The sequence below is a fragment of the Eretmochelys imbricata genome, chromosome 5, assembly GCF_965152235.1.
Source record: "Eretmochelys imbricata isolate rEreImb1 chromosome 5, rEreImb1.hap1, whole genome shotgun sequence".
NCBI classification, from domain to species: Eukaryota; Metazoa; Chordata; order Testudines; family Cheloniidae; genus Eretmochelys; species Eretmochelys imbricata.
The window spans coordinates 105261161-105284356 of NC_135576.1; the positions used below are offsets into that span (position 1 = coordinate 105261161).

General features: G+C 43.0%; 1 protein-coding gene across 1 annotated transcript in view; it reads right to left on the bottom strand.

Annotated features, from left to right (window-relative positions):
• Positions 1-22728, bottom strand: part of PTPRD (protein tyrosine phosphatase receptor type D) — a 409661-nt gene extending 386933 nt beyond the window's left edge. The window contains exon 1 of the mRNA XM_077816430.1: positions 22644-22728. Coding sequence (XP_077672556.1) covers positions 22644-22728 — 85 coding nt within the window. The remainder of the gene's footprint in view (positions 1-22643) is intronic.
• Between the last annotated feature and the right edge of the window lie 468 nt (positions 22729-23196).

Here is a 23196-nt window from a genome sequence, read left to right on the forward strand (position 1 = left end):
TCAGAGGGGTGGGGATCTGGATGCACAGGGGCTTGTTGGAGGGTTCTGGGTGAACAGTAATGGGACTCTGCAGGTGGGTACAGGTAAAGGTTAGGGCTCAGCAGGAGAGTCTGGGTGTGGGGGGTTTAGTGGGGGGTCCAAATGCTGGGGGAATGGTGCTCAGTGGAGCTCAGTTGGGTGGGGATCCAGGTGAAGCTGGTTGAGGCTTGGTGGGATGGGGATCCAGGTGCAGATGGATCGTCGGGGTGGTCCAAGTGCAGGGGGAGTGGGGCTCAGTGAGGGGGGAGAGACTCAGCTGGAGGATCTGGGTATAAGGGGGTCTGGGCGCATAGGGTTTGGGTGGATGTGGGAGCAGCTCCCTGAACAGGGATCCCGCCCTCTGCAGCTGAAGAGTGATGGGTACAGGAAGCGGGAGGGAGGGGGGACTTTGCACAGCTTCCTGCAGCCAGGCAAGAAACCTGGGGGTGGGTCTGACTCGGCCCCAGGTGCCGTGCAGGGGAAGAGGAATTCCTGTCTTCACCAGCCCAGCCGGGACTAGCAGCTGAGCCTGGCGCAGGGTAGGAGCCACCAGCTGGGTCTTCCCCAGTCCTGCCTCCTGCCCCACAGTGATTTACTTTTCTGCTGGCTGCCCTGGATCCCTGAAACATACTGCTGAGAAGGGTCACATAACTACACTTGTGGTGTCCCTTTGCTTCCCTGTCAGAAAGTAATTTTTCTGTGGGAAAGCAAATAAATCTGCAGGGGACATAAATTCTGTGCATGTGCAGTGGCGCAGAATTCCTCTCAGGAGTAATGATCTCCCAGAAATGAATGTATTCTTTCCAAGTGTGGACTCACCATTAGCATAACATGACTTTCTATCAGCTTGCTGGTGTACATGGTGAGGCTTCTGTATATGTATGCAAAAATATACTGTTGTATTGTAAACCCATATCTAATTTGTTGCCTACCAATACTTATCAGAACTTTTTTGAATTTTCGAAATTACTGTTTTGCATATGTGGTATTCCATCTCACTTTGTGATTGGAGATTTTAATTATTTTCCCCTGATTTATTATCTTGCATTTTACAAAGTTATACTTATTTTCTTATTGACTATTGATATTTTCACGCTCTAGAGAGACAGATATTATTTCTCTATCATCAGCATTTACTACAGGTAATGTGCACAAGATAGGTAGATTGTACAGAGTCAACACCACATTATTTAGCATTATCCTCTCATTTTATTTCTGTGTTGTTTTAATCCCTGCAAAAACAACTTATTAATGAAGATACTGAAAACACAGAGCCTATCACCCATCCATGTGTGACAATATATTGGAGCCTCCCTCAATACACTGCTGTTTAATTTTTAACCTTTGTTTATGGTCCATCAACCAATTTTCATTCCATGTGAATACGCCTGAATTCTTTTTCTAATTCAGATTAAATGTTAAAGTAAAGAAGGCCTACTATACGTTAAACTTGCCTATGATACCCTTACACCTATTCTTATGTAAATTACAGTCTTTTGCACACCCACTGAATAACAAATTGGGGCTTTATATTACTTTGCTACTTACACCCTAATTATGAACCTAAAATTGAGATACAATTTACTCTACCATTCATATTGCCACTGATTTTGGATCACAGACTTCTGTGGATATTACACCTGCTTAATCCAGGCAATAGTTGGATGAACCTAGTGGAAAATCTTAAAGTTTTGTGTATGTTCAGAAAATTTTAAAAGGCGGAACATTGAGGAACATCAGCATTCTCCAAGTTTCACTTAACTGATGAATATGTCTTCAAACAGATACTACTTACTACAATAAGGAAAGGAGTACTTGTGGCACCTTAGAGACTAACCTATTTATTTGATCATAAGCGTTCGTGAGCTACAGCTACAGCTACTCACGGATGAAGTGAGCTGTAGCTCACGAAAGCTTATGCTCAAATAAATAGGTTAGTCTCTAAGGTGCCACAAGTACTCCTTTCCTTTTTGCAAATACAGACTAACACGGCTGCTACTCTGAAACCTGTACTTACTACAGTGAGGTCCTATTATGTCAGTCATTGTCATATAATTCCTTTAACTGTTCAGGGCAGGCCAGAACTGGGCAGTGATCTTCCTAATTGTTTCATATAACCTGGTGTTCACTAAGATTGCCTGGAATCTTTATGTTGCTTCCCCAACTCACCAAACTGCTTCAGCAGAAACACTTTTATTCACACACTAGTAATTTTATATCTGTTATAAAGAAATGTAATTCTTGAGCAACATACAGACAGGTTTCAGAGTAGCAGCCATGTTAGTCTGTATTCGCAAAAAGAAAAGGAGTACTTGTGGCACTTTAGAGACTAACAAATTTATTTGAGCATAAGCTTTTGTGAGCTACAGCTCACTTCATCGGATGCATTCAGTGGAAAATACAGTGTGGGGAGATTTATATACACAGAGAACATGAAACAATGGGTGTTACCATACACACTGTAACAAGAGAGTGAGTTATTACCAGCAGGAGAGCCGGGGCAGGGGGAAACTTTTGCAGTGATAATCAAGGTGGGCCATTTCCAGCAGTTGACAAGAACGTCTGAGGAAGAGTGGGGGGTGGGGGTGGAGATGTGGATAAACATGGGGAAATAGTTTTACTTTGTGTAATGACCCATCCACTCCCAGTCTCTATTCAAGCCTAATTTAATTGTATCCAGTTTGCAAATTAATTCCAATTCAGCAGTCTCTCGTTGGAGTCTGTTTTTGAAGTTTTTTTGTGGAAGTATTGCCACTTTTAGGTCTGTAATCGAGTGACCAGAGAGATTGAAGTGTTCTCCGACTGGTTTTTGAATGTTATAATTCTTGACTTCTGATTTGTGTCCATTTATTCTTTTACATAGAGACTGTCCAGTTTGACCAATGTACATGGCAGAGGGGCATTGCTGGCACATGATGGCATATATCACATTGGTAGATGTGCAGGTGAACGAGCCTCTCATGGTGTGGCTGATGTGATTAGGCCCTATGATGGTGTCCCCTGAATAGATATGTGGACACAGTTGGCAACGGGCTTTGTTGCAAGGATAGGTTCCTGGGTTAGTGGTTCTGTTGTGTTGGTGTGTGGCTGCTGGTGAGTATTTGCTTCAGGTTGGGGGGCTGTCTGTAAGCAAGGACTGGCCTGTCTCCCAAGATATGTGAGAGTGACGGGTCGTCCTTCAGGATAGGTTTTAGATCCTTGATGATGCGCTGGAGAGGTTTTAGTGATGGCTAGTGGCGTTCTGTTATTTTCTTTGTTGGGCCTGTCCTGTAGTAGGTGACTTCTGGGTACCCTTCTGGCTCTGTCAATCTGTTTCCTCACTTCCCCAGGTGGGTATTGTAGTTGTAAGAATGCTTGATAGAGATCTTGTAGGTGTTTGCCTCTGTCTGAGGGGTTGGAGCAAATGCGGTTGTATCATAGAGCTTGACTGTAGACGATGGATCATGTGGTGTGGTCTGCATGAAAGCTGGAGGCATGTAGGTAGGAATAGCGGTCAGCAGGTTTCCGGTATAGGGTGGTGTTTATGTGACCATCGCTTATTAGCACCATAGTGTCCAGGAAGTGGATCTCTTGTGTGGACTGGTCCAGGCTGAGGTTGATGGTGGGGTGGAAATTGTTGAAATCCAGGTGGAATTCCTCAAGGAATTCTTTTCCATGGGTGCAGATGATGAAGATGTCATCAATGTAGCGCAAGTAGAGTAGGGGCATTAGGGGATGAGAGCTGAGGAAGCGTTGTTCTAAGTCAGCCATAAAAAGGTTGACATACTGTGGGGCCATGCGGGTACCCATAGCAGTGCCGCTGATTTGAAGGTATACATTGTCCCCAAATGTGAAATAGTTATGGGTGAGGACAAAGTCACAAGGTTCAGCCACCAGGTTTGCCGTGACACTATCAGGGATAGTGTTCTTGACGGCTTGTAGTCCATCTTTGTGTGGAATGTTGGTGTAGAGGGCTTCTACATCCATAGTGGCCAGGATGGTGTTTTCAGGAAGATCACCGATGGATTGTAGTTTCCTCAGGAAGTCAGTGGTGTCTTGAAGGTAGCTGGGAGTGTTGGTAGCATAGGGCCTGAGGAGAGAGTCTACATAGCCAGACAATCCTGCTGTCAGGGTGCCAATGCCTGAGATGATGGGGTGTCCAGGATTTCCAGGTTTATGGATCTTGGGTAGCAGATAGAATACCCCAGGTCGGGGTTCCAAGGGTGTGTCTGTGCGGATTTGTTCTTGTGCTTTTTCAGGGAGTTTCTTGAGCAAATGCTGTAGTTTCTTTTGGTAACCCTCAATGGGATCAGAGGGTAATGGCTTGTAGAAAGTAGTGTTGGAGAGCTGCCTAGCAGCCTCTTGTTCATATTCCGACCTATTCATGATGACTACAGCACCTCCTTTGTCAGCCCTTTTGATTATGATGTCAGAGTTGTTTCTGAGGCTGTGGATGGCATTGTGTTCTGCACGGCTGAGGTTATGGGGCAAGTGATGCAGCTTTTCCACAATTTCAGCCCGTGCATGTTGGCGGAAGCACTCTGTAGAAGTCCAGTCTGTTGTTTCGACCTTCAGGAGGAGTCCACCCAGAATCCTTCTTTTTGTAGTCTTGGTGGGAAGCTCTCTGTGGGTTAGTATGTTGTTCAGAGGTGTGTTGGAAATATTCCTTGAGTCGGAGGCGTCGAAAATAGGATTCTAGGTCACCACAGAACTGCATCATCTGATTAGTGGTCAGTCAGTACTATGTCTCTGTCAATGGCCAGCAACAGATGCTTCATAGAAAGATGCAAGACAGCCATATTGGATGACTGTGGAATAATCTACCGAAATGGAAGGTTTTTTCTAACTTCTGTCAGTGGTCGGCCTATGCACTGAAAATAAAAGGGTAAATTCTCCTCTCCAAGTAAAATACATCTTTCTAAATTATATTAAATGAATTTAGAGTTAATATTATAAAAAAAGTTAAGTGGGAGGTAATGTTAGCAAATTTTTAACGTGGTACTGTAAGCTAATTACCATTATGTGTATTGCCGTGGATGAGTGATACCCTACTGGAAGCCTTACAACTGGATATCTCAGTGGTAGATCTAGCTATCAGTACCAGGAAGTTTACGTCAGGTACTTTAGTAAATATGTCCACCCTAGGAATCTTATCAGGATGACTGAACTATGTAATTCAAATTTACTTTGAAAGTCATGATAAAATAACTGTTTGATAAGTCTTGGCTTACACAACCCCTTGAATTCTCCATTGTTCCATGACTGAGTCACTGCCTTTAGAACAATCAGCATACCATTTTCATTTCCCATGATTTTCCTGTCCTGAACTTCATATGCATTCCAAGGCCCTCACTTTGTAGAGCAGTGTGAAAGAATTGTTTCATTCTTGTTCCATTTCTGACTGAAAAGAAAACTTTTTTGAAAACTGATAATACAAGTGCTTTACTTGAGGCATTTTAATGTCAATTTTAACAACTACAATATAAAATTACTGTCACAATACTATATAGCAATTTTCATAAAATCAAGTGAAAAATTTCCTAGGGTTGAACTGTAAAAAGCATCTACGTTTTTTTTAAAGTATAAAAGCAAAATTTAAAGCTGTTCCCCCCACCCCCGAAAATAGAAAGAGCACTCCATATTAAAACTAATTTCCAGCACCACACTTTTGTCTCCAATGTTCAGAGAAATAGCACTGTAAACAAAGAGCTGCATTTGACATACTGTGGATGATATCAAGACTAAAAGTTGATGACAGATGATCTTGAAAAAGATATGAACTATTTAAAAATGGTAAGATTTTATTTTTGGATTTTACAGTACTTGTTATTGCTTGTTATCAGCAATAACTGCTATAATCTCCTTGCAGTGAAGGTTCAGTATCACAATGTTCTAGTTACCCAAAAAAACAATGAAAAGCATTTCTATTTAGAGCTTGTCTACACTTGAGAGTTTACTAAAATAGCTATTCCAGAATAGTTCTTTCAGTATTAGACCTGAGTGTCCATCGAAATAACTACTCCAGAACATTTATTATTCCAGAAAATTTCTTCTGGTAAATTTCTAAGTGAAGAGAAACTGTTAGAGTCAAATTGCTCTATGAGAATTGTATCAATGTGCCTCATCTTGAAACAGAACTTCAATGCTTTTGAGTCAGGAGTGTGAATGTTTAATCAAAAAAAAAAAAAGTAAGTGTTATTTCATAAAGAAAATCCCACAGACAAACTCAGTGAGAAATGTAGATAGAACAGTATTCTCCTTGTAATTGGATTGCCAGCATCCTTACTTTAAGGCCTTGTCTAGACTAGGATTTGGCCTGGTCTTCAACTCCACCAGTTTAACACATGTTAAGAGCACTGTTTTGTCTGCATTAAGCTGTTAACATGTGTTAGCTAGCAATATGTTAGCTAACACTTCTAAATGCTAGTCTACTCAAGATGTAAAATAGCTCTCGAGTTGTTGCATGATGCCAACTGATGGCACATCCATTAGGAACCAACTTTGGGAACAAAGGTGTGAGAACTTGCATACTGTGCAGAATAAGGGCACCAAAATTGGGGGAAGGAGTAAATTTACTACAAAATGAGCATTTGCTATTAATGTTTCTGCTTGTCTGTTCTTTTTACTGTCTCCTGTTGTTGCTTCCACTGTGCTTCCAGGATGGAATGAGGAGTGTGCCTTGCAAGCTACACTGAGCTATCTCAACACAGAAGGGATGAGCAAAGTCATAAGAACATAAGAACGGCCATATTGGGTCAGACCAAAGGTCCATCTAGCCCAGTATCCTGTCTTCCAACAGTGGCCAGTGTCAGGTGCCCCAGAGGGAATGAACAGGTAATCATCAAGTGATCCATCCCCTGTCACTCATTCCCAGCTTCTGGCAAACAGAGGCTAGGGACACCATCCCTGCCCATCCTGGCTAATAGCCATTGATGGATCTATCCTCCATGAACTTATCTAGTTCTTTTTTTAACTCTGTTATTGTCTTCGCCTTCACAGCATCCTCCGGCAAAGAGTTCCACAGGTTGACTGTATGTTGTGTGAAAAAATACTTTCTTTTGTTTGTTTTAAACCTGCTGCCTAGTAATTTCATTTGGTGATCCCTACTTCTTGTGTTATGAAAAGGAGTAACTAACACTTCCTTATTTACTTTCTCCACACCAGTTATGACTTCATAGACCTCAATCATATCCCCCCTTGGTTGTCTCAGAAGAGAGAACAAAACCCAGGTTGCCAAGGATGAATGAAAGGAATTAAGACAAACTTGTCACAGTTCAAAGTAACTGCACCTGTATTCCCCCTACATGGTCCACCAAGGGCACCCCCTTAAAGGTTTTTGGCTCCCAGCCCTCGCCTCTTTTTGGGCAGAGACCTCACTTCATCCTGACAGGGATTTTTCCAGGTTGCACAATTCTCTGCCTATACTGTGATATTCCAGCAAGCCAGTCTGCCTAACCAAGGCCAGTGTCTGCACTTTGCTTTCTCTTTGAAGGCTAGGAACAGTGTAACTGCTAGCAGTTACAAATTATCACACAGCTCTTTATAAGCAAGCACATTTCTTCTTAAGATGAAAGCATTACAGAGGAAAGATATTAAAAACAATAATTGTTTCTATATCCATCAGTCTTATGGGACCATAGTAGGTCAAGTCCTTCTAACCTTTTCACAAGGATTGCTCCTTCCTTCCCCCCACCGGACAGAAGGTCCTGTGTATTTGTTGGATCCAAAAGAGGGCCCTGAATCAATTTAAACTCAGGCTATTTACTCAAAAGTCCTTTCTTTGTTAGTCTCCAAAGGATCCAAATTGAAATAGTATATATAAGCCACTCCATGTGCTGGTACTTCTCTGGAGGTGTTACAACCTGAATGAATTTGCATAATCAACTCCCACTGTTCCTTGTTCCTGGAGGAGCTGTGCTTACTCTCCCCCATGTAATTACACTCAATTCCTGGCCCACAATCATATATAAACTGCATTCAATACAACTGATCCCAAAGATACTAAAATTAATTATGTAAAGTCTCCCGGTAATATGCAGGAAATTGCCATATCTATCACAAAACTGACTAATTCAGCAGGAGAGCTGCCAGGTTTTTTTTCTTCATCTTCTTCTGGGTGGGCGTGGTGGGGAAGGGGAAGGAATTTGTAGTAATTTGATAAAAATCACTAGGAAATAATGTGGGGACAACATTTGTAGAGGATATTTAATGCTACCATACAAGTACAGTACAGTACAACACTGACAGCCCCCTTAAATTTTTAAAACTAGACTTCCGAGAGACCAGTTACAGATATTTTATATGTACCTCCTTTCCTCTAGCTCAGTGCTTACCCTGACACCTCATCATTACAGATGTCGGAAAGAGATAATAGAATACCATATTCCTTTGTTTAAAAAGGAGTATTTGAAATATATTCCATTGTTTAAAAAAAACATACAGTGTTTTTGAAACACATGTGTTTTTGGTAGTTACTGCTCTGCTGGGGGCTCAATTAATTCAGAAAGTGACAGAAAAGCAACAGCAGTACTATACGGTCATAGAAATAGCTGAAATTTTTTTTCTCCTTACAAATAATTTGATGTTACTAATGTCTTAGTGGAAAAATACAAGGTTCTCTTTTAATCTAACCTCCACCTGCACAATGAAAACTAGAACAAAGTGGCCATTGAGAAACATGATGAACCTGCACAGTCCCCTTTCTGAACGAGGAGAGCTAGATTTACTATTTTGTTTTCCTAGCAATTGAACAAACTGCTACAATACATCTTTTCCTAGGGAGAGAATTGTCAAACTCTAAACCTAAAGGGACACTGTCAACTCAAAAATCACACTTGTCTGAGGTTTTTCTTAGCTATCGTTGTTATAAGTAACACCTGAGATTACTATAAATGAAAGAGATTAGAGGAAAACATAGCTTTCTTTTTCCGCCCAGTTTATTTACTTTATTCATACGGGGCAGCCAGTTTCACTTCTGAGTTGATGGCCAGTGTCATACCATAATCTCATACAATAGCACATTTGGTATTGTGCATGTCTCTGGGGGTATTCTTGTGCATTTTCTTCCCCAGACTTTCCAACAGTGTGTTTGATTGTCACATTGAAAAAGTGAGTTGCTACTGCTAGGGGTTTGCAGCAGCCTTGGAGAAGGGCAGAGACATGGCTAGTGGTGTTCTCTCCCTCATCTGAATTGCTGTGGGAGGGGAATAGGAGCAGCTCAGAACCCCTTCATAGAGCCAGAGAAGGGAAGGAGGACATTGTTCTCCCAGGGCTTGTCTACACTACAAAATTAAGTCACCTTTATATAATTTAACCTTGAGTCCCTGAATTAATGAAGTCGATTGTGCATGGCCACACCATGCTCATTATCTCGATGGAGTGCGTCCTCACCTGCAGTGCCTGCACTGATGCACAGATCAGTGCACAATGGGTAGCTATCCCAAAGTGCAAATTGCCCCAGCGTGTTTTGGGAAGTTTGTGCAATGCCTCACGGGACTAAAACATTGTCACGGGGAGAATGGGAACATTGTGTCAGCATCCCATGATGCACTGTGCTTCCTCCCTCACATCAACAGCAAACAACCCAGTGGTTTTCACGCCTTAAAACTACTGCGCGTACGCCATAACCCTAGAAGCATGGAGCCTGCTCAGCTGTGCACTCTTGCTGTGAGCATCTCAAACACCTCGCGCCTTCTCCTGCAATATTTCCAGAGCCTAAGTAGGATCCGCCACACAGAACATAGCTATGTCCTGCAAACAGCCCTGCTGCAAGCCATTGAAAAAAACAATTCACAGTTGCTGATGGCACTCACAAAGCAGCTGCACTCTGTTGAGCACCATTTCTGGTCCCATGAAACAAACACTGTCTGGTGGGACTGCATCATTTTGCAGGTATGGGATGATGAGCAGTGGCTGCAGAACTTTCGAATGTGGAAGACCACCTTCCAGTAACTTTGTACAGAGCTTTCCCCTGGTCTTCAGTTCAGCAACACAAAAATGAGAGCTGCTCTGACAGTGGAGAAGCAAGTGGTGATCGCCATTTGGAAGCTTGCAACGCCAGACAGTTACCGGTCAATGGGGAACCAATTTGGAGCAGGTAAATCAACCATGGGAGCTGCTGTGCTCCAAGTGTGCAGGGCCATTAATCGATTTCTGCTACCAAGGGTTGTGAGTCCAGGAAATGTACAGGACAGTTTTTCTGTGATGGGATTCCCATGGGGCGATAGGATATGGGATGGGATATGTGGTGGGGCGATAGATGGCATATCCCCATCTTGGCACCAGACTACCTTGCCAAAGAGTACATAAACTGAAAGGGATACTTTCCAAGGGTGTTGCAAGTGCTGGTGGATCACAAGTGGCATTTCACAGACATCAGTGTAGGATGGTTGGGAATGGTTCATAACACGCACATCTTTAGGAATTTGGGTCTGTTCAAAAATCTGCAATCCGGAACTTTCTTTCCAGACCACAAAATGAACATTGAAGATGTTGAGATGCCTATAGTTATCCTGGGGGACCCAGCCTACCTCTTGCTCCCATGGCTCATGAAACTATACATTGGCTGTCTGGACAGCAGTAAGGAACGGTTCCACTATAGGCTCAGCAAGTGCAGAATAGTGGTTGAATGTGCCTTCGGTCATTTGAAAGGGCCCTGGAGAAGTCTACTAACAAGGGTGGACCTTAGTGAGGAGAACAGCTCCATGTTTATAGCTGCCTGTTGTGTGCTCCATAATATCTGTGGAAAAGGGGGGGGAAATTTTCCACATGGGTGGGCAGTTGAGGCAGATCACATGGCACCCATTTTTGAGCAGCCAGACACCAGGGCAATAAGAAAAGCACAGCAAGGGGCCTGTGTATCCGCGAGGCTTTGAAAAGCCATTTCAATAATGAGTCACAGTAAAGTGAGCTGCTTGTCTGCATTATGCTTTCCCAAACATTCACCTGGCTTGTATCACTGTCACTGTAAAGCCAACCCCCGACCCAAGCCCACTGCTTCTACTCAATAAAGAACATTTATTTCTCAATTCCATTTACTTTATTTGACAAACGTAAGTACAGAGGGAGAATAGAAAGAAAATGTAATCTTGGGGGAAAGGGGTTATAAAGTTGGAACGGGAGAAACATTTTCAGCTGTGTAACGTAACACCACGTTCCAGACCATCAAAGGTCTGTGAATGGACGCCTTCTGTTCCTTGTACCCGCCCCCTCCCCCGAGTTAAGCAAAAGGGATAATGGACTTTTCGCCCACACCACATGGAACGCTTTGGGGAGGGTGATTCTGCACCAGGCAATGCTGGCTGGCTGTCCACCAGGGTATGCTGAGGGACTCTACCCTCCTGCTTCTGTTGCTACAGTTCAACCAGATGCCTCAACATATCTGCTTGTTCCCTCATAATCGGAAGCATCTCATCCTGTGCCGCACACTCTCATTCACTGGAAGCTTTCCTGCTCTCCATGTCCACGTCTAACTCCTCAGACTGTGAAATCCTCCATGCTCTCAGCTCTGTGTCAGTTGTCCTGAAGGCATTCATTACCTCGGTGAACATGTCCTCCCATGTTCTATTTCTCCTCCTTCTAATCACCGAAAGTCTGCTTTCAGCTTTTGATGACCTGCCGAAGGACACGCTTCCAGCTGTCAGTCAGGGGAAAAAATAAAGGAGCCATTGTATATGAATAAAATGTTTCCATAGCAAGGCCATTTTCATTTAAAAAAAAAACCTTATTACACTAGGTGCAAGCCATAACAATCAGAATCCATAACTGTTCACTGTGCCTCCTTGGTGCTCCAGCCATGGTGAGTAGATCTCTATGGTGAGTAGACCGCACTTTCAATGAAGTTTATGGCAGGCTCATGTCAGGAGCACAGGTAGCTAGTCGAACAATGGCCCTTCCCCATAGCACCAGGGGAAGCTATTTACGAACGGGGTGAAGGGGAACGTTTTCACTCCCAAATTGCAGAATCTCTCATGTGGGGCCCCAGTCCCTTATCAGCCATTTAAACTACTTGCTGACCCATGCCGAGCACAATAAAGGCACATTAGCAGCCGCATGGTTCGGCGTTCCAGAACGTGGGTGGGTGTGGTGGGTCTACATGCCCTTTTTTCTGTGTAAGAGCACTTTTAATGAGAACTTCATCTGTTTCCTCTAGCATCATCTGTTTCCCCGACTATTTCACAGTCGGCCACCGTGTTGTCCTGTGACTCACAGGGCTCCAGAGTTAAAAATACTTCCTGGCTCTTGGGGAGAATGGATCCACCACTCGCCTGTCTCCCATTATCCTCCTCCTCCTCTTTCTCATCCAACATATAATCCTCCTTGTTGTCCCTAGACTCACCTGTGAGGTGTCCATGTTCCTTGTGGGGGTGCCAGTAGGTTCACCCCCAAGAATAGCACGCAGCTTGTTGTCGAACTGACATGTGTGGGGTTCAGCACCAGAACAACTGTTCGCTTCCCTTGCCTTCTGGTACACTTGGCGAAGTTCTTTTATTTTCACACAGCACTGCTGTGTGTCCCTCATGTAGCCCTTCTCCTGCAGTCCACGACTGATTTTTGCATAGATGTCAGCACTTCTTCTGCCGGATCGGACCTCTGCCTGCACAGACTCTTCTCCCCACACAGCGATGAGATCCCCCATCTCCTGTGCAGACCAGGCTGGAGCACATTTGGGACGTGTAGTCTCCATGATCAGCTGTGCTCAAACTGGCAGGCTCCCAATGCTGATCAAAGAGGAAATGGGAATTCAAAAGTTCCCAGGGTTTTAGCAGGGGAGGGCATGTTTCCTGTGTACCTGGCTGCAGTGCAGCAGAGTTGAGAATGATCTCCCGAGCGGTCGCAGATAAGCATTGTGGGACGCCACCTGGAGGCCATTAAGTCGAAATACACAATGCTGCATCTGCACTACCTCGCCGGGGGGCTATGAAAATCGAACTAAGTGCTATGCCTCTTGCAGAGGGGAATTACGGAAGTCGACATCAGAGGTGACTTAGGTCGACGTAAAGGACCCAGTAGTGTAGACACATACATTAACAGGTCGACTTAAAGCAGCTTCCTTCGACTTAATTCTGTAGCATAGACCAGGCCCCACACGCTGAACCGCCATACAAAGCTGGGAAGGGTACTTTTCCCTCACCCCATGCACAGTGCTGGAAGAGAGACACAGGGAGTAGCAAGATCAGTCCAGTTTTCTCCCCTTCTCACCCCCTTGGCCTTGCAACAGAACCTAGTGACAGATGAATAGGAAAGAGGTGGGGTGCAACAAAGCCAAAGTAGAATTGCCCACTGGACCCTTCCCTGGGGCAGGGGACAAATAAAACTGAAAGTTCTTCCCCCTTAAACACCTTCAAAGGACTAAGGGGAAGGAACAGGGCTGGAGACCCTCCAACACCCCCTTGCCAGACCAGGGCAGAAGCCTCTTTCACTCTTAGAACCCTCATTGGGAATAGGGAGAACACCAGAGCTAGCAGGAGGGAAAGAAGAGGGATCCCCATTCCTGTCCACTCCATTGATTTCTCCACAAGGCCTTGCAACACTGAAACCAATAGGAGAAGGAATTATGGGACTCTCTTTGCACTCTTCAGGCCCCCGTGTTGGATAATGGTAAAGAAGAGCAAAGAGGGCAAGTGCACCCACCTAGCCCCACACAGGACTCCTTCACAGGACAAGTGAGTGACCAGCTGTAGTGTGGGTCCTTCCCCAATTGTCTGTGATTCTGAGAAACCCTCACATGGGGCAGCAACAGAGGTAGGCCCTTCCAAAGGCTAGGGAAAGAAGAGTAATAGCAGCTGCAGGCAGCAATGCAGGCAGTCTCACCCCCATTACCTTAGCCCAAAGAAGAGGATTAGCAGCACATCAGGTAGTAATCTCTCCAACTCCTCCACTAAGCCAGGAGGAGGAGCACTGGGGCTAAAGGCAGAACGGTCAGACACTGCTTCCTGGAGACATGTGGGCATAGAACAGAGCTCAGTGATTCTGACTCTGTTCAGTGTTGCTCCCGACCTGGTCCACAAATGCCCCTGGGGCTTCTTGTTAGTTGCACACAGGATCAGAAGAGAAATAAACCCAACTAAACAAGGAGGAGAAATGCCCCTCCCCCCCCAAAAGACCTGAAGGTGAACTGATAGGGTAGTACAGTTCCCATAAAATGCTTTTATTTCATTTTGATGGAACTGCACAAATGTAAGCTATATGCAGTGTAGGAACTTAAAGATATCAGCAAATCCTTCCCCAAACAACTCCAAGACAAGCTCTGTAAACTCATCCCCCATGAACCCACCTCAGGGATCTTCTACATGCTTCCCAAGATACACAAACCCATCATATTTGGCCACAGCACTCTTACTGAAGTAATATCAGGACTCATAGAAACCATCCTCAAACCACTTGCCACCCAAAGGGCCAGCTTACTCCAGGACACAACTGACTTCCTCCACAAACTCCACAGCATTAACAACCTCCCTCAGAACACAAGGGATGTCACTTCCCCATACACCAACATACCTCACCATGACAGCATAGCTGCTTGCCTCAAATATTTACAAGACAATGGACAACACGCAGATATCTACCCCAAACACATCGCCAAATTCATCCATTTCATCCTCAGCCATGACAATTTTACATTCAACAACAAACACTTTGTCTAAACCATGAGAACAGCCATCGGTACTAGGATGGCTCCCCAATATGCCAACCTCTTCGTGGGGCACCTTGAAGAATAAATTCTGGACAAATTCACCACAAAACCAATGATAAACCTCAGATACATAGATGATGTTTTCATCTTCTGGACTTAAGCTGCCTCAGAGATTTCTGCTACAACTTAACAACCACCACCCATCTGTTAAACTCTCTCTAGAACACTTCCACACTAGCATTAACTTCCTAGACACCACAATCAGATTCAGCAACGGAACCCTATAGACAACCATATACAAGAAATCCACAGATCACCACACCTTCCTTGATAGATACAATAACCACCTAAAAGACTCCAAAAAATCTGTTATCTACAGCTAGGAACTCAGATACCACAGAATATGCTCCATGGAGAAAGTCTGGAATAGACACCTTACCAAACTTAAAACTACTTTTATCAAACAAAAACACTCCATGAAAGAAGTAGATTGTATCATGGTATGGGGCACCCAAATACTCCATGAGAACCTGCTTCCACAGAAATAAAACCCTTTCTAACTGCACCCCCCTAGTTGTCACCTGCCACCCCATGCTGGAACCCATACGGGATATCTTCAAACAACTACAATCCATACTCGATGAGGACACCATCATGAAAGAAATCTTTCTTGAATCCCCACTTCTGGCCTTCAAACAACACTCCAACCTCCCCACAGACCAGGATACACCAACTCAAAGCAGCACCAGACCCTGCCAGAACCACAGCTGCAAAACCAGCAGAGGTACCCCCACTCCTACAATGCTCAATACCTCCCAACAACATACCTTTCAAGACCCAGGGGTCCTACACGTACCTATCATGACATGTGACGTACCCCATCCAGGGGTCCTACACGTACCTATCATGACATGTGACGTACCCCATCCAGGGCACTAAATGCCCCAATAACAACTATGTGGGTGAAACAAGACAATCACTAAGCTTTCGAATGAATTCACACAGCAAAGTGATAAAAGACAAAAACTCCATCACCTGTGGATGAGGACTTTTCACAAAGTGACCACTCTCTATCTCACCTACCAGTCCTCATCCACAAAGGAAACCTGCTCAACACTTTCAAAAGATGAGCCAGGGAGCTTAAATTCATAACTCTGCTAGATGCTAAAAATCATGGACTGAACAGACACATTCAATATGTGGCATATTACAACAATCTGTAACAAACAAACAAACAAACCTCAAAAACAACGAGGAGTCTGGTGGCACCTTAAAGACTAACAGATTTATTTGAGCGTAAGCTTTCGTGGGTAAAAAATTTGGACATAAGCTTTTGTGGGTAAAAAACCCGTGGGTTTTTACCCATGAAAGCTTATGCCCAAATAAATCTGTTACTCTTTAAGGTGCCACCGGACTCCTCGTTGTCTTTGTGGATACAGATTAACATGGCTACCCCTCTGAAACAAACCTCTTTTTGTCCTATGACTGCAGAGGTGTTAACAGGCCACTATATCACTCTACTTTTAGCCCAGCAGAAGAGTCTCTCCTTCTGCCCCACCACCCCCCATGAACATGATACAGTTCTGCGGTGAACTGGAATCCTACTTTTGCCGTCTCCGACTCAAGGAATATTTCCACCACACCACTGAACAGCACACTAACCCACAGAAACCTTCCTACCAACACTTCAAGATGAAGAATTCTGCATGGACTCCTCCGGATGGTCGAAACAACAGACTGGACTTCTACATAGAGTGCTTCTGCCCATGTGCACGAGCTGAAATTGTGGAAAAGCAGCATCACTTGCCCCATAACCTCAGCCATGCAGAACCCAAAGCCATCCACAGCCTCAGAAACAACTCTGACTTTATAATAAAAAAGGCTGACAAACGAGGTGCTGTAGTCATCATGAATAGGTTGGAGTATGAACGAGAGGCTGCTAGGCAACTCTCTGACACCATAGTCTACAGGCCATTACCCTCTTATCCCACTGAGAAGTACCAAAAGAAACTGCACCATCTGCTCAAGAAACTCCCTGAAGAAGCACTGAAACAAATCTACACAGACACACTCCTAGAGCCCTGACCAGGGGTATTCTATCTGCTACCCAAGATCCATAAACCTGGAAATCCTGGACACCCCATCTTCTCAGGCATTGGCACCCTGACAGCAGGTTTGTCTGGCTATGTAGACTCTCTCCTCAAGCCCTACGCTACCAGCACTCCCTGCTACCTTTGAGACACCACTGACTTCCTGAGGAAACTACACTCCATCGGTGATCTTCCTGATAACACCATCAGGTTATGGCCACTATGGATGTAGAAGCCCTCTACACCAACATTCCACACAAAGATGGACTACAAGCCATCAGGAACAATATCCCCGATAATGTCATGGCAAACCTGGTGGCTGAGCTTTGTGACTTTGTCCTCACCCACCATTTCAGATTTGGAAACGATTTATACCTTCAAGTCAGCGGCACTGCTATGGGTACCCGCATGGCCACACAGTATGCCAACATTTTTATGGCTGACTTAGAACGACACTTCCTCAGCTCTCAGCCCCTAGCGCCCCTACTCTACTTGTGCTACACTGGTGACATCATCATCTGGACCCATGGAAAAGAATTCCTTGAGGAATTCCACCTGGATTTCAACAATTTCCACCCCACCATCAACCTCAGCTTGGACCAGTCCACACAAGAGATTCACTTCCTGGACATTACAGTACAAATAAACGATGGTCACATAAACACCACCCTATACCAGAAACCTACTGACCGCTATACCTACATTCCTCCAGCTTTTATCCAGACCACATCACATGATCCATTGTCTACAACCAAGCCCTCTGATACAACCACATTTGCTCCAATCCCTCAGACACAGACAAACACCTACAGGCTCTCTATCAGGCGTTCTTAAAACTACAATACCCACCTGGGGAAGTGAGGAAACAGATTGACAGAGCCAGAAGGGTACCCAGAAGTCACCTACTACAGGACAGGCCCAACAAAGAAAGTAACAGAAAGCCACTAGCCATCACCTTCAGCCCCCAACTAAAACCTCTCCAGTGCATCATCCAGGATCTACAACCTATCCTGAAGGACGACCCATCACTCTCACAGATCTTGGGAGACAGGCCAGTCCTTGCTTACAGACACCCCCCAACCTGAAGCAAATACTCACCATCAACTACACAACAGAAACACTAACCCAGGAACCAATCCCTGCAACAAACCCTGTTGTTAACTTTGTCCTCATATCTATTCAAGGAACACCTTCATAGGACCCAACCACATCAGCCACACCATCAAGGGCTCGTTCACCTGCACATCTACCAATGTGATATATGCCATCATGTACCACAATGCCCCTCTGCCATGTACACTAGCCAACCCAGACAGTCTCTACACAAAAAAATAAATGGACACAAATCAGACATCAAGAATTGTAACATTTAAATACCAGTAGGAGAGCACGTCAATCTCCCTGGACACTCAATAACAGACTTAAAAGTCGCAATTCTTCAAAAAAAAAAATTCAGAAAAAGACTTTAGAAAAAACTGCAGAACTGGAATTAATTTGCAAACTTGACACCATCAAATTAGACTTGAATAAAGACAGAGTGGCTGGGTCACTAAAAAAATAATTTTGTATGATAATTCTGTTGATACTCACACCTTCTTGTCAACTGTTGGGAATGGGCCACATCCACTTTGATTGAATTGGCCTCGTTAGCACTACAAAAAGGAATTTTCCCTCTGCTGATATCACCCCTTCTTGTCAACTGTTGGGAATGGGCCACATCCACCCTAACTGAATTGGCCTAGTTAGCACTGACCCCCCTGACCCCCTTCTTCCCCGCTTGGTAAGGCAACTCCCATCTTTTCATGTGTTGCGATATTTATACTGCTTACTGTATTTTCCACTCCATGCATCTGATGAAGTGGGTTATATCCCATGAAAGCTTATGCCCAATAAATTTGTTAGTCTAAGGTGCCACAAAGACTCCTCATTGTTTCTAACTTGAATGGTTTATTAGAATATGCGCTAACTACTTATGATAAACAATCTGTTTCACCTTGAATTTAGATGTGATGCTCAGAGTACCTTTCCCAGACCTGAAGAAGAGCTCTGTAGAGCTCGAAATCTTGTCTCTCTCACCAACAGAAGTTAGTCCAATGAAAGATATTACCTCACCCACCTAAACTGACAGTGTATTTAGTAATGTTAACTACAGGACTAAGTGGAGCCAAATACCTTCATTCAGAATAAGAATGCATATTTTATTGTTCGTAATTTAGAAAGAATTTAAATAAAATGTGCGTGAATAGTACTTGCATTGGTTTGTATGTATATAATCACACACACACTTTAAAGTCTGTGCACATTAACTGCTTGAAACTCAAAAATCTCAGTCTTAACTGTATAGGGAGAGGGACTAAGTGGAAGGGGAACAACATTTATAGAGTCACATATACAGGGATTTTTTCTTCAGATTAGACAGTCAAAGCTCACTAAAAACAAGACACACACTTCTAAGAGCATCTAGCTAACATTCATTAATTCAGTAACATTTACCAAGGGCCCATTCAGATCAAATTAAAACTGAATTAAACCTTCAGCCAAAACTTGAACCCACATATTCAGATGACCAAAATGTTACATTAACTTTCTGAATTCCCCTCCTTTATCCCCCTTGTGTCTGCATGGTCTTGCTCCAGCAGACCTGAGAAGAGGAAGCAATTAAGTAGCAAAGAGTTGGTCTCACTGTGGGGACAATCCCATGAAGTACCAAGCATGCTCAGTTTTCATTGAAGTCACTGGGAAATGTGGGCACTCACCACTTGGCAGGATCAGACCTTATACCTATAGCCAGAATGAAATCAGGCAGCAGAGGGTATCTCAGATCAAAGTCTCTTCTCATAAAAGCTTGAATATATGAACTGATCATTTTTAGGATCACCCACTACTGCTAAAAAATCTATCCACTTTCTACATTCATTAGTCATAGCATATTTCCCTTTCAGTGTATCACAACTCCACTTTGGAGTAAAAGTAAATATTTTATTTAAAAGCAAAAGTAGTAAAAGAAAATTAAGCTAAAGAAACATGCAAGGTTTTAGAATGTTGTTAGTTAACTAAACTAAATATTTTAAATTGGTCAGGTTAGAAACTGCATTTCCCCCATAAAAAAACATAAGCTATACTGCCCAATTCAGTTTTACCCCTATTGATCATAAAGGGAAATGTTTAAAACACATGTACCAAAAATATTATTTTGTTTAATACAATTATCCAACCACTCATTACTCTTGAATGTCATCTCAGACCCTCCAAGATACAATCATGGCTAGTATACATATGGTTGGGTTTAGTTTCAGGAATTTCAGTTTCCCTTAGAGAAGCAAATTCTCAATGATGTAATGATTCCATTTCTAGTTTGATACTGATATTTTAGCTACATGTCCGATAGCCTTCTGATATTAAAAATATATTTTTCCTGTTTTTAAATCTTTTAAATATAGATCTAAACATACAAATTTTTTCTCTTTCTTCTAGTGGCAAACAACAATAATGAGCAATAAATAGTTTAGTGCACAATAATAGTAGATGATATGTTAAGGCTATCGACCCCTCCAAGATGTGGTTAACTTAATTTATCCCTCTTTGGCTGGCTGCCCTGGTTCCCTGAAATTCTGTCTGGTAATGCCCGTTAACTACAGGGACACCTTCCAGAAAGGGTAGCGGATCAGCTGTCAGTTTCTCTGTCATAGAACTCAGCTGGCCTATGGCTGATCTGTGGATTATTTTTTAAGGAATTGTGGAAACATGATGGAATTTTTTTTTTACGTTGAAAGCAATCAGGACACATTTGCTATCCAATACCATCACAGTAAAATATTAATGAGCAACGACACAACAATATGGTATAAGTCAGTGTGCAAAAATCAAAGAAACTAAACATGTGATAAGCATCTTCTTTAAAGGGCCTCTGCAGATTTCCACTCTTGGGATGTGCCTGACCTCTGCAGAAACCATCTGCAATAATTCTGGTTACAGGTGAATAATCTTTATTTTTGCATCACTTTTCTACCCATCATGACCATTCCTTAGTGTTTAGCCTAGATTAATCAACAATAACTGCTACAAAAGTTCATCCTAATCCTAAAGCACAACCTTACAACCCTTAATCTGCATGCTGATGCAGCATGCTAATAACAGATACTTATTAACAAAGCAACCTCCTCCCACAACAATGCCTAAGAGCCTGCTGCCACATTTTGTTTTAAGTATTAAAGAAATATGAGAGGAACACAATAATTTTGAAAAACTAATCTCAAAGCACTATTAAGATCCTTATTAAAGTGCTTTTATAGTACAGCCTGTCTGAAAGTAAATCCTACATTAGTCCTCAACGGAGTATATTCCCTTCTGTCATAAGCTTTATAAAAGAGAAGAACAACAGTGCAGCGGTCCTTTTGCCAATTGTTGTTGTCTGATTGGTAAAGAACAAGCAATATAAACACACACAAAAATTCACTTCGGCTCCACCAGAAGTACAGTACTCTGGCATTTTACACAGAAAAGCAATACCAGATTCCAAAATCTGTTGTTCACTAAGCATAGATTTTGTCTTTTAAAATAGGTGGTGCTTTAAAACAGCAGAAATGTCTAGTGCTTGAGCTACTTCCCAGTTAATTATTTGCTGGCTAAAGTCTTAAAATGTCCTTGGCTTCACCTTAGACACAACTATCCCAGCTGGTCATTAACAGTCTGGAAACAACCCAAATACTGTAATCTCAACTGTCAGTACCCTACAAACATGTATGTTTTGTGCATGCTTGTTTTTTCATGTATTTCAATTTCATGGGGCTATATTTAGAAAACAGAGCCTTAATAATTTTTTTCCATTTCCATGTTTTAAGAGCTGCTGTCTCAATGTAATTCAGTGCACTTGGAGTCCACAATGAGTTTAGTAACAGCCTTAACAAGAACTGAATGTATTCTCACTAAAATAGTGTCCGATTCTGATCTCACACCACTTTTACTCTCTTGTAACTCTGTCTATCTCAACAGAGTTGCCCCTTTGTGTTTTCATAGTTGTAAGGGAGATCAGAATCCACTTTAAAATCGGGGGTGGGGGGAGAGGGGAGTTCATGAATGCTGATGTTTTAATAGTCCTAAGAAAATCCAAGAGAAAAGGGCTGCTGTACCAAGTGAACTGAACAGCTTGTAGTAAACCAGCCTGTCAACAGGTCCAGGCAAGTGGCTTTTCTTGTTGGTATAACATTTCTGCAAAAAGCCACAGGACAGCTGGGAAAAACAACACATGTAAACAAGGTAGGCCTAATTATTTTCCAATTAAAAAGAAGATATTATCTTCTCATTAATTGGTAAGCTAATTGACCAAAACCTTGCAGTATCATAAAATGAGTCCAATACACAGAACCTAGATACCTATACTACCCACTCAGACCAAAGTTGTCAGTTCTGCTTGATTTGTTCAAATACTGTACTCCACGACAGCTGTCGGAAATAATACATTAGAACAGCTGCTGTGACAGCTACAAAGCGCCTGGAATTTTAATTGGACTCAACAGTCTATTGTTTATTTTACTAAACTTAAAAAGAAATATCCAAGGAAGTAAACAAGTTCATAATGGAACTAACTGATCTTTGCCATTTGGTAAACAAGGTTAGGCTTCATTTTGCCTATATAATTTCACTAGTATTATCTCTACCAATTAACAGGCAAAAAGAAAGGAAAAGGAAAAGAGAACAGTAGAAACTGTTACATGACTAAGAAAAGAGGCATTAAGAGGAAAAATGGTAAGGGAGTCACAAAAACAAACCTGTTCAAATACTGGCTGTGAGCCAGAGAATCTCACAGAGTTTTAAGATTTATTGAAAAGGAGACTTATTCAGAGGCCCTCAGCAACTATTAGCTGAAAACAAAACTGTTCATTATGGCTAAAACCTCAAGACCATTGAAAAGTAAAGCTTACTTTCAGCATCAGCAGAAAGCAGAAAGCACAGGAGCACCACCACTGGCCTGGCTACGTGCATCATCCGACAGCTTGGCACCAGCATGCTTTGGCAGCCTCAGTCTCACTGGCTCAGAAGCCACTATGAGTCTGTCCGGTCTGAAATTTCTGATGAAGTATTTTCAGAGCCTGTGGAGTGGTGGAGAGAAAAAGAGAGAGAGAGAGAGAGCAAAATATGGTTAGGGGGTTGTTTTTGTTTTTCCCAATATTTACTGTTGGAGGCAAAACAGTTTAAAAGAATCTTCAGGAGACTGTATACATGGAAGGTAGTGAGATGCTGCAGATGTTTCTAGTACTGAACCCAGAATGCTGCAGCCACAGAGCATCCTGTCCCCAGTACATTTTTTCTTCTCCCATGTTCAGATCAACCGACCCCATGTGTTGGATCTTGTTTTGCCGGCTCAGCACTGCATTTTGAGTAATACACCATGAGAATGAGTTGTCATTTCTAATGAACTATTTGTTTAATACATCACCAGAATGAGGCATACTGATGCTGTAAGGAAGGGTTTAA